Below are 18,709 nucleotides of genomic sequence, written 5' to 3'. Positions count from 1 at the left end.
AACATCTTTTTCTCACTGGTGAGTAGCATGTCATCAAATACCTGATACCAAAAAAAAAAATCATATGCGTGTGTATTAATGATTTGTTTTTATTTATTTGGGTTTGTATGAGTAAATGCCAGGTTGGGGGAAAGCAGAAGAGGGTGTCAGATTCAATTCCCCTGGAGCTGGAGTTACAGTATGTTGTGGGGCTAGCCCAAGATGGAGTCACCTATGATAGCAAGATAGATGCTCTTTTGAGTGTGGGGATCCACCCCTCTGGATGTTTTGCATGTCTCAGAGGTCTGCTGGCCCCTTATCTCAGAACAGATTGACCGCAGCCTCCTGCTATCCTAATAGCCAGAGGCTCTCCTCACAAAATTTGCTTACAGAAGTTCCTTTTGCCTGCTACAGTTCCTTTCCCCTTAATGTTCTCCTGCTAGCCTAAAACCACTCTATGACACTCCAATAAAAACTTATAAAAATTCCCTTTTGGCAGGGCTGTTCTCCCTTCTCTTGGAGACAGCCTGGAAGTTCATTCCCCAAAATAAAGCTTAATCTTGGCCTCAGTATGCCTCTGAAGGCAGTAATTGCTCTTAATTTCTGAGGCACTTCTCCAACCCCACACATATACATTTTAAGAAGCCAAAGGCAAAAATCACTACCAATCTAAGCACTCTAGGATCTTGAAGACATTTTGGCAATGGCCCACAGAAGTGAGGCATGTATGCATGGCTCTTCCATAAAGTAACATCACTAACCAGCACTTTTTCCCCCCAATAGCAAATGCATTGCTCTTCTGGCTACTTCTGGAAATTGCTTTACCTGACCTATACAACTAAGAAATCTCATAGTTAGTCAAGGATAAGGCCTTAAAACACACTGCTAAGCCCCACAGCTTAAATCTAAATCATTTCCTGGGGAAGAGTAGCAAGAAGGCAGAGCCCCTTCTGCCTGAGTAAGTATATAAGGTAGAAGGAATAAGATTCCTAAGACATATCATGAGGAAAATTCAGATTTGACAGCCAATAATTTTATTGAGCTGGAGGGAATGACTCAAAAAGGTGCAATTTTGGGAAAACTCCAAGCACTTCTTTCTGTTCAATACCTTTTGTTTTAGAAGATCACATTATATATAGTTTCCATCTCTCAAAATCTAATATTTTATAATTTTGTAAAAGATTTTATTATCATTTTGTGTGTGTGTGTGTGTGTGTGTGTGTGTGTGTGTGTGTGTGTGTGCTGGGAATCAAATCAAGGTTGTCATACATGCCGGACAGGCTAAGGTGCCACATAGCTTTATAGCCATGGAGTTAATCTGTGGAAATCTGTCCTCTCTATCACTGGACACAGCTGAAGTGTGTCCAACATGTGGAATGCAACTCACAGAGTGCTTCTAAATTCCCCACCTTCATCTCTGTGCATGACTTGTTACTTTTTTTTTTTTTTTTTGGACAGGGTCTCATTGTATAGCCCTGGCTGGCCTGGAACTAGCTATGGAAACCAGGTTTGTCCTGATTTTACAGTGATTCTCCATGCCTCTGGAGTTCACCATTACACCAGCCTTTTATCTTACTTTGCAAAGTAATTTTCTCTGGCCATATCTTCCTTTTAGATATTTTTTACCTTGGTAAATTCAGACATCTCTACCTTGATTTTTCAATCACTATTCACAAACATAAAAACTAACTTTATTGTGATTGGTGTAACTAAGAAGGAAGAAATAATTTGTGCAGACACAGCATTGGTTTCTGAATGATTGATTTTAATGGTGATATGACTGATTCATTCAAAAAAGTAAAATTTACCATAAATAGTCTTGCATTTTATACTTCATAATGATGATTTTTTAAGCAGATAAAAACATCCAGTTCCATCAATCCTATACACAAACTACTAAAACAGCCTCTTCGAACCCAAATCAAGTGAAGAGGAAATACATTCACTTAAATGAACCCTTCTAGATGAGTGACACAAATACACATTTTGAAATCATAATGTTCCCGGTTTTTAAGGCAAAACAGTTTTGTTTTTTGTTTTTGTTTTTTTACCTCAGACTTGGAAAAATCTAGGCAGTTGCCTATAAAATAAAGAATCTTTTAAAATTAATCTTTAACAAATACACAAATCTTGATTGACTTAATAGCTAGAATTCGATTTTATTTGTGAATGTGATTACTAAAAGTTTTCTATAAAAGACCTTAATGACTGTATTAAAATTAGTGTTTGCTAACAACTATGAAGAAACTTAAATAAAGCCTGTATCTCGCCCAGTGAACTGGAATTGTGCTCTTCTGGGACGTCTTAGGGTTCCATTTCAAGTTCCCTTTTCAGTTCTTCCAGTTATTAATTCCCACTGTATGAATTTCTTTTGCTTTAAGTCATATTGGAAAATTTAAAAACAAAATTCATTGAGTCCCAGTAAAGAGACACTGCAGGAGCCCCGTGTCAGGCATCGGGATGCTACTGCAGTGGACTTAGATCAACAAGTGCAATGGTAGGAAGGTGAGGTATCAAAAGGGTGGCGGCTTCACAGCATTAACGCGGGGCTCTGGAACTCTAGAATCCCAGTTTTACTCCTATAGTGGAAAAAAAAAAACCCTCCAACTTGTCAATTAACTTTAAACTAAATGCAGTCACACTATAATACTTAGAGTGTTTAGATAAATAATATAAAATATTTGATTTTTAAAAAACACTTGTAATTAAAGAAATTTAATTTCCAGTTTTGCGAAGTTCAAGAGTTCACTGAGTATGAAGCAAATGGGGCTATGTGTGTTCACCGCTGGTTACTTCAGGACAGGGCTGCTTGCTGGGTCACTGGACTATTATTGCTTTAACCCTGCGTTTTCAAAATAGAAACAGAAAAACTGCTTAAGTCACAGCTGTTTACAGAAATTTTATGTCGCCAGGTATCACCGGTTTTAGATTTAAAAGATGCCCTGTCTCATAAATTGAAAGTCTTTCTACTAAAAGAAGCATTCGACAAAACCTGGTCCAAACTACAGAACGAAACCAGAAGCCGGTATGGAGGGCACACAGCACCCACCATGGCATCTCCATGAGCACTGTCATAGCAGACATGTTTCTTCTGGACCAACGCAAAACCCACCTTATCTACTGACCCCCAGCTTTCCTAATGACAAGAGCTGTCATTAAAAGAAAAATATATTCTAGCTTGGAGGCAGAAAACATAGTTTATCAGTTGAATGCCTTAAAATCGTCTGATGTGATGATTTTCTCGTGGATTATTATAAAGTTGACTACATTTTAGAAATAAAAGTACAAGGTGATGATTCTTGTTTAAAATTTAATACTAGCTGGGCAGCAGTGGTACATGCCTTTAATCCCAGCACTTGGGAGGCAGAGCCAGGCGGATCTCTGTGAGTTCGAGGCCAGCCTGGTCTACAGAGCGAGATCCAGGACAGGCACCAAAACCCTGTCTAGAAAAACAAAAAAAAAAAAAATTAATACTAAGTGACAAGGCTTCACATTCATTATGATTCTGGCCGAACAGTTTAGATTTAGCTAAATAATATTAAGAGGGGAAAATAAAACAAAACAAATTTCACTTGAGATGAGAGTCAGAACTGCAGAAACTACCAAATGGTAGTTTCTTTTAGTAAAAGCACGCTGTGATACCACAGCGCTCTTCCCGGGCCTTCAAACAGTTCATGTGGACACAAGCGTGCTTATTTTCCCCTCCTCACAGGCCATGAGAGAGGGAGAAACGACCAACTAGCAGGCTAAGAAAAGCCAGTGGGCAGATAACAGGGTCAGGATGCCCCCACTCGACACTAGTCCATCCAGTGGGCAGAAACCTTAATTTCTTAGGACAGAACCAATTGCTGGCTATAAACACCTATGTACCGGGCCTCTGCCATGGCTGTCACAGACTCCTTCCCCTGGACACCTTCATCCTCCCTTGTTTTCTGCACTAGTTACTGGTGACTGAATCACACCAAAGAACCAAAGCATTGATACAGGGTCTTAAAACAGCAACATGCATGCCGTTTGACAGCACGCACAGTCTGGGAAGATGGGATAAAAGATTATATATCTGAAAAACTGAGTTTGTTTCTTCTCCTTTCTAAAGAGACGGGGTCTTGTTCTTTTGCCCAGCCTAGCTGCTATCACTTGAGCTTAAACAATCCTCCTTCTTCACGGGCACAGGCCATACACCCAGCTGGTTCCTAGAATTTTCTAATAATTTAAAAGAATCCATAAAATCAGTGAGCTAGAAATTGTCCCTTCTCCCTTGCTTTTGAAAACATGAATGCATAGTTAGAAGCAAAAATTAAGATAGAGATATTCATGCTCAACATATTTTAAACTCCCTGAGATGACACACAGAGACACCACACCCACAGAGTCACAGCAGGAAGTGGATTATTTACAAGGATAACTTAAGAGGAAAACCAAACGTCCATTCCAAAAAAATATACAAGGTAAATCATATCCTTGTGATTGGTTGTTGCTACAAATTTATTCATGTCAAGAAAATTATCATGTTTAAAATTCTCAAGAGAATTTTGGCACAAGTCAAATCTCCTCCAGATTAAGTACCTATTTGGTTTTTTCATTAGTCAGGGAGGCTAATTCCTTCACTGGCCTCTTTCCCAATCACCTGGGTCCCCTCTGTCCATAAAAACCTTCCCCAGCTTCCAGCCATCTTAACTCTCTCCTCACAACTGCTGTACAACACTTAATATATCAACCTCTCTTGTAACTGTATCTGCACAATTCATGCAGCTTCTCTGACACCGACTTAAAAGCCATCACCCCAGAGAGGACCCCATACAAGACAAAGGAAACAGATGAGGGTAATACTTTTGTGCATCCTTATTTTCCCCAGGATTCTCGACAGCAGTTAGTGTTCTAAGGCCTCCAAGGCTTTATGCCTCAGATGCTCATCCAAACACTGGATGGCAAAGGGGTCAACATCCATGTCAAACTTATTGGCGAAAAGGTGGTGTTGGTGAAGCATCCAGCTCAGGTCGCCAACTCCGAAAACACACACGGAGCGCACATGGACTCCGCTGCACGGTGGGTAAGGAGCGCCTTTGGAAACATCACCTTCAAAGTACTGCCACTTGACAAACCGAGCGACGGCATTCATGTCAGACAAGTCATACTTATGGCTCGAGGGGAGAGAACCGGGGACTTCAGGGATTCTCTGGATACTGGCCCAGAGGTACTCATCCGGGCTGTATGTATCCTGTGCCCACTCCATGAACTTTCGGATATTTTCACTTTCTAGCACATAACCTACATATTCCCTACTGACTACGAAGTAGGCACTGCCTGAAAAGAGAGGAGTTTTCAGTGGAGGTGGCGCTTTGGCTACCCCGGTGTTTGACAGCTTCCCGTCAACAACAGCGTATCGTTTTTTCCACCTTTCTTCCTTGTTCTGAGGCATCTTCTCAGTTTCCAGGTTGTTTTCACCCGAGAACGACTTGAGCTTCCTGACAATTTCTAGGTTGGTTTTAATAGGGAAATCCATACCACAGAGATTGATCAAGTACTTCCAGTTTGCACTCATTCTGTACAGGTCCTTCATACAGTTGAGGTCAGCCTGAACCCGACTCCAGGATGCATAAACAACATTCTCCAACTGGCTGGCCACAAAGACATTACCAAAGCAGGATGCAATGCCCACCACTGCGGCTAAGAAGGATTCCTCTGCTTTTTTGTCCACGTGAATGCAGTAGAAATTCTGAGGCATATAGATGGCCCTCAGGAGCCTGTCAAGCATTTCAATCTTGTGATGAACCACTATGGAATATGCAATTGGAAAGCCGACCTCTTCTTTACTAAGGGGCTCTACAATGTATTTGCGCGTCCTGATGAAAGAGGCGCAGTCACGGGTCATGTTTATATAGTCATACGGTGTCCACCGCGGGCGCTTCCTAAATTTCACTGTTATTAACTCCAGCTTCACCTTCTGGATTTCATCTGGGTCATTCTGTAAAACTTTGGTGCAATTAATGTTGCTATCAGCATCATCTCCAGCAAGCTCCAAGTGTCTGATACTAACAAATTCAGGCTTCTGATGAATTCTTAAAACAGAGAAGGTAATTAGAGAGAGGACAAGACCCACAAAATAGTATTTTGCGGGATAAGAAAAAAGTCTCCTCCGAAACAAGTTTCTCAGCATTTCAAATAACAGTCAGAGACTTCCCTTTGAGATGGGGCAATATTGTAGGCCTTGGATGCCAATGGTATTTTCTCCAGTTTCCCTCTGTTGTGGCCCGATGAGTTGCCAGTTTATCAGTGGGACAAGATATCACTGGACAGGACAATGCTAAAAAGTAATAAAAAGAAAGACATCAGCAGCTATCAGCAGCCAGGCGATGTGCAAAGGTCAGATCCGTTCTGCTTTTTGCTGACTTAGGGCTGTGATACACTTAGAGATAAGTTTAAAAACAATTGTGTAGCAACACAAATTTTGAGTATTCAAAGTAGGCTGGAAAGGCTTAGCTGAACAGAAGCCAGATTGGTGACTGTGTTGGGTGGACCCCTAAGTGCAGTTCCACAGTGATAATATGTTTAATAAACAATACAGCTTTGCATCTCCTGCACTGGCTATGACAAATTATAAGCCCTTAGAAAAACAACACGGGCTGGGAGTGTAGTTCAGTTGGTAGAATGCTTGTTAAACATGCAAGAAACCCTGGACTCAGTGCCCAGTATCACGTAAGATCAGGTACATAACACATCTGCAACCTCAACACACAAGCAGAGGCAGAAGGATCAGAAGTTCTAGGTCATCCCTGGACACATAGTAAAGTTGAGGATACCTGACTCAAAATTAGAAAAAAATAACACTTCTATAAATTGTCTCAATTCAAATGCCAAGAGCCCAACCAATTTTCAGTATATAAAACGCTTATAAACATTCAAATATTATTTGTGTGTGTGTGTGTGTGTGTGTGTGTGTGTGTGTGTGTGTGTGTGTGTCTGTGTGTGTGTCTGTGTGTGTGTGTGTGTGTGAGTGTACAAGGCACACACACTCAGGGGCAGGGTGAGTATGCACATGCTTGTATATGTGTGGTGGGTATTGTTTCTCAGTTGCTCTTTGCCATGTTTTTATGCAAAAGGGTCTCTCATTGGCCTACAGATGACCAAGTATGTTAGGTTGTCTGGCCCCTGAGCCCCAGGAACCCGACTTTATCTGCCTCTTTAGCACTGAGATGACAAACTATGCAACTTTGCTTTTTGTTTTTGTTGTTTTGGGGATTGAATTCAGGTGCTTAAGTTTATAAAGCAAGCTCCTTCGAGTCTTTTTTTCCCTGTAAGCTTATTTTATTTTTAATTATGTGTATGGGAAGGCAGCATGTCCACATGAGTACAGATACCCACAGAGACCAAAGATTCCCTGAGCCAGAGTTACCCATGCAGTTATAAGACATTCTGTGTGGGTGTCGGGAACCAAGCATGGGTCCTTTGCAAGAGCAGCAAGTGCTCTTAACCACCGAGCCATCTCTCCAGCACCTACTGGTTTTATTTTGTTTTAAGAACAATTCTGTAAACTCAGTGTATGAAAGCCTTTAATCCCAGTACCCAGGAATCAGAGGTAGTTGGATGTTCGTGAGTTTCAGGCCAGCCAAGGATACATAGTGAAATCCTGCTTCAAAAACAAACTAAAACAAAACAAAACACAAACAAAAAACATTTTTGTGACATGGCAATTGGTTCCGTAACTATTCGAAAAATGGTCAGAGGTCATTCATTTTATCCATACCAGACCTGAAGCAATTTTTTTGGGGAGGGGGGAAGTAAGGAGGGAAGAGTGTTTTTGTTGTTGTTTGGAGGCCAGGTTGGCCTTGAACTACTGATGAACACATTGCTTCAGCTTCCCAAGTACTAACTGGGATTGCAGGCATGAACCACCACGCCAGGCTTGAAGTACATTGTTAACACCAGAATAAACAATGCCACTTTAAGATACTTCATTAGGAAGCAATTTGTTAGACAAGCATTTAATAAGACAAAGTGGAAAGTAAATACTGATAGGATGACAAAGAAAAACATTCAGACTTTTTACCATTTAGAATCACAGGACGTCTGAATTCGTCTGGGCTCTGATTCCTGGCGACATGCTGCACTTGTTCAGAGGAGCTACCGAGCTGCCAAGTTTCTATCGAGCACCAGGCATCCAGCAACGATGACATGTCCCAGCAGGCTTTTCAAACAGTCTGCAAAATGAAAAGGGAATTGAGTGAAGGGGTGCTAATGGTGTGTGTCTGTAGTATGCACATCCCCAGAAAGCAACGATTCTAGTATGTTTATGCTCCGCCCTCTATCTCAAACCCGTGGCTAACCGAGGTTTCTAATCTTAACTTCTTTTTCTAATACTGTATGTGTGATTTAGGTTAAAAATTTTCCCCCTCTCTTTCTCTTCCTCCTTTGAGAACCAAACCAAGGGCCTAACACAGGTTAAGCTTTCTAACAGAAACTCCAACAGCACTCCCGAAATGAGTGCTAGGGAACAATTTAACAGTCTAATCTAACTGGAGAATCCCACCCACTTGTCCTCATTATAAAGACTCCCTGTGCTCACTGATATATTAACAACAACCTCAGTTAAGTAAGCTGCTCCCCTCATTTTCTTCTAATCACTAATACTTAAAGTTGCTACCACTAACATTAACAATGGGGGCTTGAGAGATGGCTCAGTGGTTAAGAACGCTTGCTGTGCTTCCAGAGGACTTGAATTCAGTTCCCAGTACCCGTGTCAGTCAGGTGGCTCAAAACCACCTGTAACTTCAGGCACCATACTTACAACTATACACAAAATACATAATTAAAAATAAAATTAGTATTAATAGCAAAATACCAACAATATCCCTTTAAGTAACTCTTTCCCCATTTTAGTTTAGGGAATAAGGAAAAGTACTTCTGTCCAATCATTCGCAGACCACCATAAGGCTAATGAAACAGTGACTTCCCCTTTTTTCTTTCTTTTTCTCATTTTGTGGCAAGATCTCACTTTGTACCAAGGCCTTCTGGGTATTTGTAATCCTCCAGCCTCAGTCTCTAGGGTGCTGGGATTACAGACCTGATAAAAGACTTGAGTGGCTTCCCACAATAATACAGCCTCTTAAAAACAGTAGTCACAAGGAGTCTTGGCAAGACAGGGTTGAAGGTCTGATTTCCAGAGTCAATACGATCACAAGATGTCCAGATACAACAACGAACATTTTTACAAGGCACGCAAAGAAATCAAGTCTGCCCCATACATAGGGGGAAAGTGGTCAATTCTATGCCCAAAGAAGGCCAGGCGTTAGCCTTAACAGACTAAATAACTACCAGACATCTATTCAAAAAACTTAAGAATTAAAATCATGAGATAGCTAACCAAATTAAGAAATTGAGAATGGCAGTAAAAAGAATTTTAAAAAAGGACCAACAGAAATCTGGAATGGACTGTGGACAAATTTCTAAACAGTCTTATTAAATGAGAAACACAGAGTCAAATACAGGGGTGAAAGTCGTAGAGATCAGAGAAATAGTGAGAGTCACCAGCTAACCTTACTCATCACATTGCTGTAGCTTCCCAAGAGAACCAACTTCTTCCTGTCTAACCTGCACCGTTATTGCCTTGCTGTTCTGCCTTCTCATTGGCTCTTGGCCCAGCTACCTCACTTCCTTGTCACTGCCTGTCTGTACAGACCTCCAGGTCTCTATGGTTTTGGTACTGGGATTAAAGGCGTGTGTCATCATCTTGGCTGTGTCCTTGAACACAGAGACTCTGTCTGCCTGTGATAGGGTTAAGGGCATGTGCTACGCCTGAGTTTTGTTTATGGCTGACTATGACCTCTGATCTCCAGGCAAACTTTACTTATTAACAAACAAATAAAATATCACATTTCAGCACAAATAAAATATCACCACAATGGACATATTATAATCACTAAATCAGTGGTTCTCAACCTTTGTAATGCTATGACCCATTAATACAGCTTCTCATGTTGTGGTGACCCCCCCACCATAAAATTATTTTCATTGCTACTTCATAACTGTAATTTTGCTGTTGCTATGAATCATAATGTAAATACCTGTGTTTTCTGATGATCTTAGGCAACCCCTGTGGATGGATTATTTGACCCCCAGAGAGTTGTGACCCATAGTTGAGAATCGCTGCACTAAATGGAATGGACACTTTACAACACCTGAACTGACTAGAGGGGTCCAAAAGCAGGGCTGAGCTCACATGACAAAGAGAACCAATCAGTGAGCCTGAAGAAAAGTTAAGTGACAGTATTCAGTCTGAGGAACAAAAAGAAAAACAATTAGGGAACACTGACTGAGTCTCTGAGATCTGAGAGACAACATGAAAAGCATCTGGGCAGATGGGAAAGGGGCATCCCAGAAGAAGAGAACAGAGAAAGAGGGTACAGGAAGAATTGTTTAATAATGGCTGAAAAGCTTTCCAAATTAGCTTTCTACAAATTTATCTATGTACTCGAACAGCTCAAATAGGTCCATGCATACAAAACAGTATGGCCAAACAGTTGGGCAGTTTCTTATACAACTTAAAGCACAGTAACAATTCAACCCAACAATCACATTCCTGGTATTTACATGAGTGAGTTGCAAAAGCATGCAAATCAATGTTTATAGCAACTTCATTCAAAATTGCCAAAATTTGAACATACTCAAGATGTCCTTCAATAAGTAAATAGATAAGCATATTGTGGGACAGCTGTAACTGAGAGCAATGAATTCACACCTCAGTGACTTTAGCAAAGCTAAAATATGCACAGCCAAGACATAAAGAACTAGAGCTGTAGTTCTTGCAGCAGGCAAGTTGAGCACAGAAGTCATTTCCAAAGTGTGGGGGCTTTATGCAGGGAGTCTGCACAATTTATGTAGGGGTGGGCTCACTCCTCAATAGGCTCAGTTTAAGGTCATGGAGATTACAGTGATGGACGGGAGCATTTCTGGACATGCTTAGCTTATTGTACCATACAGTTTTGGCTCGGAACAAAGAAAAAGATAGGCCAAAAATGCATTAACATAGGAGTGTCCTCCTGCTAGGCTCAGCCCTGCTCAGTGGCTAACACATCCACACAATGGAACATTATTGAGTTGATATAAGAAGTTATCCCATCATAACAGAAAGAAGTCAGTTGGAAAAGATGGCAAACTGTCGTCCCAAGCACAAGATGTTCTGGCAAAGACAAAACTGTGGAGAGAGTAATAAGATCAATATTTGTCAGAGGTGTGGAGGAAGGGAAGGGGGAAGAGTAAGCAGAGCCTGCTCACTGGAGAATAGGGGAATTACTCCGGGTGACCGTGGTTAAGGGACATTATGTACGCCTCACAATGGTCAGGAATTAATTGCTGAGCACCAGTGTGCAGCTCATCAGTTCAGGAGAGCACTTGCCTGGCAGGCATGAGGTGCTGGGTTTAATTCTCAGCATTGAGGGAAGAGGTGGGGTTGGGGGGTCAGTTACAACAAACACACCATACTAGGAGGTGAGAGACAGCTCAGTGCTTTAGAGCGCTTACTGCTCTTGCAGAGGACCAGGGTTTGGTTCCCAGCACCCACGGCAGGAAGCTACCACCACCTGGAACTTCAATTAAAAATGATATGGCACCTTTTTTTTTGGTCTTCCATGGGGACCCCTATGTACACGCACACATACACACACACATTAAAAAAATACTAATACAAGATGTTCATAAGAGGGAAAACAGTGTGTAGTATGGGAACTATTTTTCTCTGCAATTTTTCTATAAACCTAAAACTGTTCCATAGAAATCTATCAAAATGAATTGTACACTCTGGTTCACTGAGTTCCAATGAATACACACTCACAAACTGTCAAGTACGGTGGTCAGTGCCTTTAATACCAGTCATCTTGGGTCAGAGGCAAAGGTCTGGGCTACATAGGGAGACTGGGCCTCAAAAAACAAGACAAAACGAAACAAGAAAACCCACAAATGACTGTCATCAAATGATCAGTAAAAACATTGAGAAGGTACGACTGTCCCAGGAAAGCTGAATTCATGCTGATGTAACTGCTCTACAAGGGACAATAAATGGAGCCATTTGGCTGAAATAAAGATGTCAGACAGTAGGTCGAAGCTGCACCAGCTAAGACAACACAGCCACGGCAGTACACACACAGAGAAGCGCACAGATTGTGAACGGTTGTTCTCTGCGATACTCAGCCGCCTGACTTGAAGGACAATTGAGCAAACTAATCATGCCTTTGATTCTGCACATTTATCATCATGGTAAATGGAGGAGACGGCAGTTCATTAACATTTTTCACTCGTCATCCCAGCCTCAACCAGGAGAGCATTCTCTTCAAGTGTGGAGACAGGAAAAGGAGACATCATCGGGAAAGGGGTTTCCATGAAGAATGGATGTTTGAGGGAAATACGCATGAATACTGTGCTAACAACTTACTAAAGATTCTTAACTTACATACTAGAACAAAATTGCTCCCCAGTGAGAAGAGAGAAGAGAACCTGAAAACAGAGGTTATGAGCATGTGAGTAAAACAAACAGAAGAGTAAACTCTAAAAGGCGACTCTTGGGCTTTTGTGTCAGTAATAAGGAAAGTTGGTAAAGGAAAGGGGACGAGAGAAGTATGACATGCCTCAAGGACAGTATGATCACTCTCCGTGTTACAACATCAAATAAATAATCACCCGGGTCAAGGCGGGAGGCAGCTGGGTACTCAGTGGAGTGGGAAGGAAGACACGGACGAAGAGAAAGGAGTGTGCCAGGACAACGGGCAGAGCAGAGGGAGGGCAAGAAGCCCCGAGTCCCAGCCCACCCCGGAGACAGGAAGAGCAGCTCTGTGTACACTGTGGGATCTTCAAAAGGTTCAGGGATTGCTGCAGACATACCTACCTTTCCAGGGCGGGTTGGAAGCTGTTTACAAAACCGTTGGGGTTCCACCTCAAGCCTCAAGCTAAGAGCAAGGTTTCCTCTCTGCAGAAGTGCCCCAGGAGAGTCTGTGACCCCCAACAGAAAACAGAGAGCCCCAAGCATGTAGAACAGTGAGGACGCGGTCTAGCCCACTTGTTTTCCCTATCAGCTCCTGGAATTGTTGGTCATCGGTGTGAGAGAGTTTATTTACTAGGGAATCTAGACTAAGAGAAAATGAGACTTAAATAGCTTTCTTACAAGTGAGTACTTCTTAAGTGTTCAAAGGAAACGGACTTTAGGAAGAGGAAAACTACCATTACAGATTCTCAGAGAGACATGGTGTCTTCAAAAACAAATACATGATGGGGCCAGTGAGATGGCACAGCAGGTACAGACATGTGCTGCCAAGCCTGACAATCCCTGGCACTCACAAGGCCGGGGAAAACTGACTTGTGCAAGTTGTCTTCTGACCTCCACACATGCACCGTGACTTGTGCAGGTGCGAGCATGCACACACACACGCACACACACACACACACACACACACACACACACACACACACACACATTCTACTTAAACAAACAAGTAAAATTGAAAAAAAAATAAAAGTAACTATGAGGTGGATTACACTGTCAGAAGGCTCCTAGAACAGTCCTGTCCAACGCTCTTCCATAAGGTGACTTTGCCAGCCCCTATTCAAGCAGTTAACCCCAGCCCACACACCAATTTGGACAGATAATGATTATGTTGACCAAAAGAGTTTGGCAGGAACGACATTGAGCACCAATATCAGCCCATGTAGGAACATGCAGCTTCCACCTCGCTGCCTTGGAAACTGGGCTCTCCAGAGGCTCCTTTCAAAACAGATTCCACGCTCTGAGAAGCCACAGGGAGAAGAAATCAGACAGCGGTACCCCAGGCATCGGCTCCAGGTGTCACAGGTGCCTCAACCCAGTGGATAAATCATCAGGCGACTGTAGCTATCGCCAGTCTTAACTGAATCCTTGAGCAGATGAGTTAAAAATAAAGTAGATGGGGTGACATTTGAGGTGGTTTGCCCCAAAGCAATAGGTTAGTAGAGCAAGCAGAAAAACAGAACACTTAGCCAAAAAAAAAAAAAAACACAACAAAAACCCCAGGCCTTTGAACATTAATGACATGATAGCCAAAATGAGAAAAGTCACTAGAAAGGGTAGAAGGAGTTCTAGAGACAAAATGACTCCTGGACCAGCAAGGGAAAACACAGGCCTTTTAGACAGCATGGCCAGGAGACCCACCAAGTGAATAAAAAGAACCCCGGAGAAGAAAACACGCGTACACTGTGAACCTGTTCTCAGGCAGCTGTTGCCCAAGCATGAGCTCTAGAAACAGGGAGAGTGAAGCCTAGAACTGTGACAAAGCCAACGGTAGGCAAGGTCCCGGGAGTGACGTCTTCACGAAGATAAAACACCGCAAACCAGTGTAAACAACAGCAGACGTTGGGCTGAATTTATGACAGCTACCTTGAAAACAAGGCAAAAGAAGGGAACTAGGGACAGACATAATGATGGAGTCCAAAGACAAAGGAGATGAGCTATGGTGAAGGCAGTCATATACCTAGCTTCCCATGGTTTGGCTCTGAAAAACCTTGGGTCTTAGCATGTAAGTGCTGTGAACCAAAATTTAATAAAACTGTGTTCTAGGCTTTGCGATCCATCCCCCACATCAGAAAAGAAGGGGAGGGAAAGAAAGGGAGGCGGAGGGAGGGAGGGAGATGAAATTCAGTAAAGTCGAGTCAGAAGCAGTAAGCAACAGGGGATGAGCCGTCACTAAGCAACACCCATAACTAATCAGAGCATCATGGGAGCACGGTTTACCTGGCTGTGATAAAACAAAAGTCTCTTTCTCCTTTTATTTAACTATTGACCATTTTGCACAATTCAATACGGTGAGGACCAGACAGAAACAGTCAAGCTGGGATAAGGGTGCGGGCCAGGGCAGGACTGTTTTTACAGGAGATGCAAGCAAGGTCTCCAAACCACTGACTGTTGGATCAACTTCAGCTTAAAATAGGCAAGAAACCAAGAAGACAGCCAATGCAAAAAATGAGAGCATTTCAAAACCACAATCTACTAATAGAACCAGGACACACTGAGTATGTCAAAATAAGACGGATTCTAAAATATCACTCATATTCACCCCCAAACCAAATACTTACTAGTGCAGGTTTCACTTTCGGAAAGACCACTGAACAAAAAGAGAAGTGGGAAGAGTAAGTGTTTAAGGAAACAAGCTGTGTGGCTGAGGCTACACCTTCCTTATGACTGTATGCAAGGGGGTGCCGGCATATCTGTTTCATTGGGAGGAAGGCTTTTATTGTGAATAAGAGATAAAACATCCAGAGGCATCTGGAAGAGTCCAGAGTAGAGAGAAACAGAAACAGACTAGATATGGCCAGGGTGAGAAGAGTGGAAGAGATCAGTGGAGACAGAAAAAGATAGAGCATGGCGGCATGGGGGTTGGGGGGCTAGAGAGAGAACAGACAGACAGAGCAGGAGTAACTAGGGGGAGAGAAGATGGAGAAATCTTTTCACAAGTTCCTGAGGAATGCTGGCTTTTGTCTGTCAGAAATCCTTCCATAGTCCAGGTTGAGCTCATTTCTAGACATATGAAAAGCCTGCGACCTAACACTTACATTTCTAATTTTTTTTTTTTAAAGAAAGTATGGTGGCCCACAACTATAATCCGAGCACTTAGGAGGCAGACAGGAGGATGAGTTCAAGTACCAGGCCAATCTAGCCTATATAGCAAGACAACAGAAGAAGCTGGGCATGGTGACTCACACCTTTAACCCCCCCAGCACTCAGGAGGCAGAAGCAGGTGGATCTCTGTGAGCAGTCTGGTCTACAGGGCAGAGTTCCAGGACAGCCAAGACTACACAGAGAAAGCCTGACTCGAAAAACCAAAAACCCAAACAACTCTATCTACCGTTTCTTTTTTCCTTTTGATTTTACAGTGCTCACATGAGAAACCAGGGCCTCCAGCATGTTAGCAAGCACTCTACCTGAATCATAACACTGATGCTGCAAGACCATTTTTAAAGCATTGGAACTACTCCTTAAAAACTACACATGCACATGCATACAATGTACATGCACACACCTATACAACCATATGGGCATGCAGAGCAGGGTCCATACCTCCACAGCAACAGGAAGCATGGTCCAACTCTGTCCAGTTAGCATCTCATTCCAGGGAATAATCTTGTGCTCAACCTCTCAGGGACTGCTGTGACATGAGCAAAATACCAATTCCTGTGTCTAATACCAAGTTACACAAGTGTCTCAGGATTGTGACTCCAGTGAGAAAGCCCAAAGTGCCAGGAGAAGGCCAAGAGATGTGCTAGGAACAGATGGCTGAGGGCAAGGGCTGGACATGTGGGTGGGGCTCCTCTTTCTTGCTATCTGCACCTTCCTCTGGGTGCCTCTCTTCCTCTGGGTGCGCCTGGCCTCTGCCCCTTCCAATCCCCTTCTTCTTTACCTACCCACTGCTGTCTGTCACTCCCTGAGGTCTGCTTAGACTCTGAGTCTCCCACTGAAAGAGAATCTAACCACAAGGAACGCTCTTGACATGTATCTACTGCTCTCAGTTTCTGAGGCTCCTGCCAAGAAAACATAAAGCAACACGGACCTTTTATAAGCGGCACTGGGTTGCATCTTGGGGCCCCTTTAGAAAGAGTATTTTGAATATTACAACCAAAATGAGATCATGTGGTGACGAGACAGGAGAGTCAAACCACAGGAGAGTCAGGCATAGAGGATCGCTCAGCGTTTGCTGAATGAGCGAGACCTTCAAACACAGCCCATGTTCCTCTGCTAGGAGCATCATATCTATCCCCTCATCCTTTTGACTGCTGGGGAAGAGCTGCATTCAGTTCCCTGCTGCTGACAGGAAGCAGACATTTCTAAATATATTCTGCTTGAAGATCAAATGATAAGTCTTTTTTTTTTTTTTTTTTTTTTTAAGTATAGAGTTAGTTGTAAAGGCCCACATTTAAATTTCCAAAGTCAGAGGGAATGACTGATGGTTGACCTGGAGCCTTACGAGCTGAATCCTTAAGCATAAGATTCAGGTAGTGGGACACTTGGGGCACAGTGCCTGCTGAAGGCTTCCATGAAGCTAGGCAAAGCTTCATTTGCAAACACCAAGTCTGCCAGGCAGCAGGTCAAATGTGACACAAAATAAAGGCATGTTCACAGAAAGTTACACAAACCTCTTCTTGGCAGATTACTGCAAAATGTATGCCACTTAAAAAAAAGGGGGGTGCGGAGCACCCCTAACTGTAATGCCAATATAAACAGCATCTATGATGATAATTTATCTGTGTCCCCCAATAAAATTTACCTGAGGATCAGAGGAAAAAGGTCAGCCACTATCAGTAAAAATAGAAGTCATGCAATGTAAGCACACACCCTTAATCCGTCTATATCTCTGAGTTCAAGGTCACACTAGAGAACACAGCCAAGCCTGGTAACACATGCCTTTAATCCCAGCATCAACTATAGAGTTCTGGAGGTCTGTGCAGACAGACAGGAAGTGATATAGTTTGGTGGAGAGAGGAAATGAGTTAGCAGAATAGAAAGATATATAAGTCTGTTTAGACAGGAAGTCGCTCACTTTTGGAAGCTGCGGCATGGTGAGGTAAGGTTAGCTGGTGGCTGTTCCGATTCCGTTGATCTCTGTCAGATGACCCTTATTTCTGGCTCTGTGTTTTTTATTTAATGACACCACTTAGAAATTTGTCTACAAGCATCATTGCTTTTGGGATGCTTAATATTTTCCAGGAACTCTCCCAAGTGATTGACCTGTGCTAGCACACAGGATATTCACTATTCACTAGAACTCCACATAGAAGTAAGTTTTCCCTTTAAGATGGGGAAACTGAGTCAGAAAGAGGTTACATGGCTTAAGGTCACACAGCTAGATAAGCCAAAGAGCTAGGTTTATTTAAACCATACCATCTGTCCTCATGTGTATGCTGGACTGTCTATTGAGAAGAAGCCAGAGGCTGGCTGATCAGGGCACTCAACACAAGAGAGAGGAGATGGAAATCCCAAGGTTCCAAAAGAGAGCGAGAGGCCAGCTATGGAGGAGTCTGGGAAAAAAACAGTCTTAAGGTGAGCAAGGGAAGTTCCAGACAGTTCTTTAAGGAGACAGAACCGAGGAAACCCCTGAAGGAGGTAGTGACTGACAGTTACAGCACAGTTCAAGTTAAAAGAGTGTAATGTACATAGAACACACAAAAAATGTGAAAATGAGACTAATTTGGCTGGACACAGTGGCATACGCCTTTAATCCCAGTACTCTGGAGGCAAAGGCAGGCAATCTTTTTGAGTTCTGGGGGCCAGCCCACGTCTACACAGCAAGTTCTAAAACAGTCAGGGTTCCATACCGAGATCTCATCTTATAAAGAAGTACAATGAAAAAAAAAAAAAGAGAGAATATTAACTTGGAAAGACAAAACAGAAGAGAAATCACGGTGTGTTGATGCTCAGCCCTTTCACACACAGGCACTGGATGCCAGTAGAACACAGGCATGCATAAGTCTTCAAAGCATTTCAGAACACCAGGGCATGAGGCATCCTTTTACTCTTGCTTCACTGGACACAGTGCGTCTTTCCAGAGGTGTGATAAGCACTTTCTCAATAGGATGGCTGTAGCAACCAGGGTGACAACGCGGTTACCAAACACCCATAGAGCACTGCTGCCCTGACTCTTCCCTTCTCACTAGCTGATTTCTTAAAAACACCAGGAGGGGGTTTCAGAAGCAATGACTTCTGTTTTGATGTGATAAGCTC

The 18,709-nt window shown here is 42.7% G+C and overlaps 1 protein-coding gene across 1 annotated transcript in view; it reads right to left on the bottom strand.

The window, feature by feature from the left end:
- Window positions 1-1,738: 1,738 nt before the first annotated feature.
- Gcnt1 (glucosaminyl (N-acetyl) transferase 1) overlaps window positions 1,739-18,709 on the bottom strand; it is a 34,525-nt gene continuing 17,554 nt past the window's right edge. The window contains exons 2-3 of the mRNA XM_052762371.1: window positions 8,027-8,177; window positions 1,739-6,283 (exon numbers count right to left, since the gene is read on the bottom strand). Coding sequence (XP_052618331.1) covers window positions 4,850-6,136 — 1,287 coding nt within the window. The 5' untranslated portion in view covers window positions 6,137-6,283; window positions 8,027-8,177 and the 3' untranslated portion in view covers window positions 1,739-4,849. The remainder of the gene's footprint in view (window positions 6,284-8,026; window positions 8,178-18,709) is intronic.

The sequence above is a fragment of the Peromyscus californicus genome, unplaced genomic scaffold (assembly GCF_007827085.1).
Source record: "Peromyscus californicus insignis strain IS unplaced genomic scaffold, ASM782708v3 Scaffold_4__1_contigs__length_199733344, whole genome shotgun sequence".
NCBI lineage: Eukaryota > Metazoa > Chordata > Mammalia > Rodentia > Cricetidae > Peromyscus > Peromyscus californicus.
Note: the sequence above shows the minus strand (reverse complement) of the source record. Positions and strands in the feature narration are given on the sequence as shown.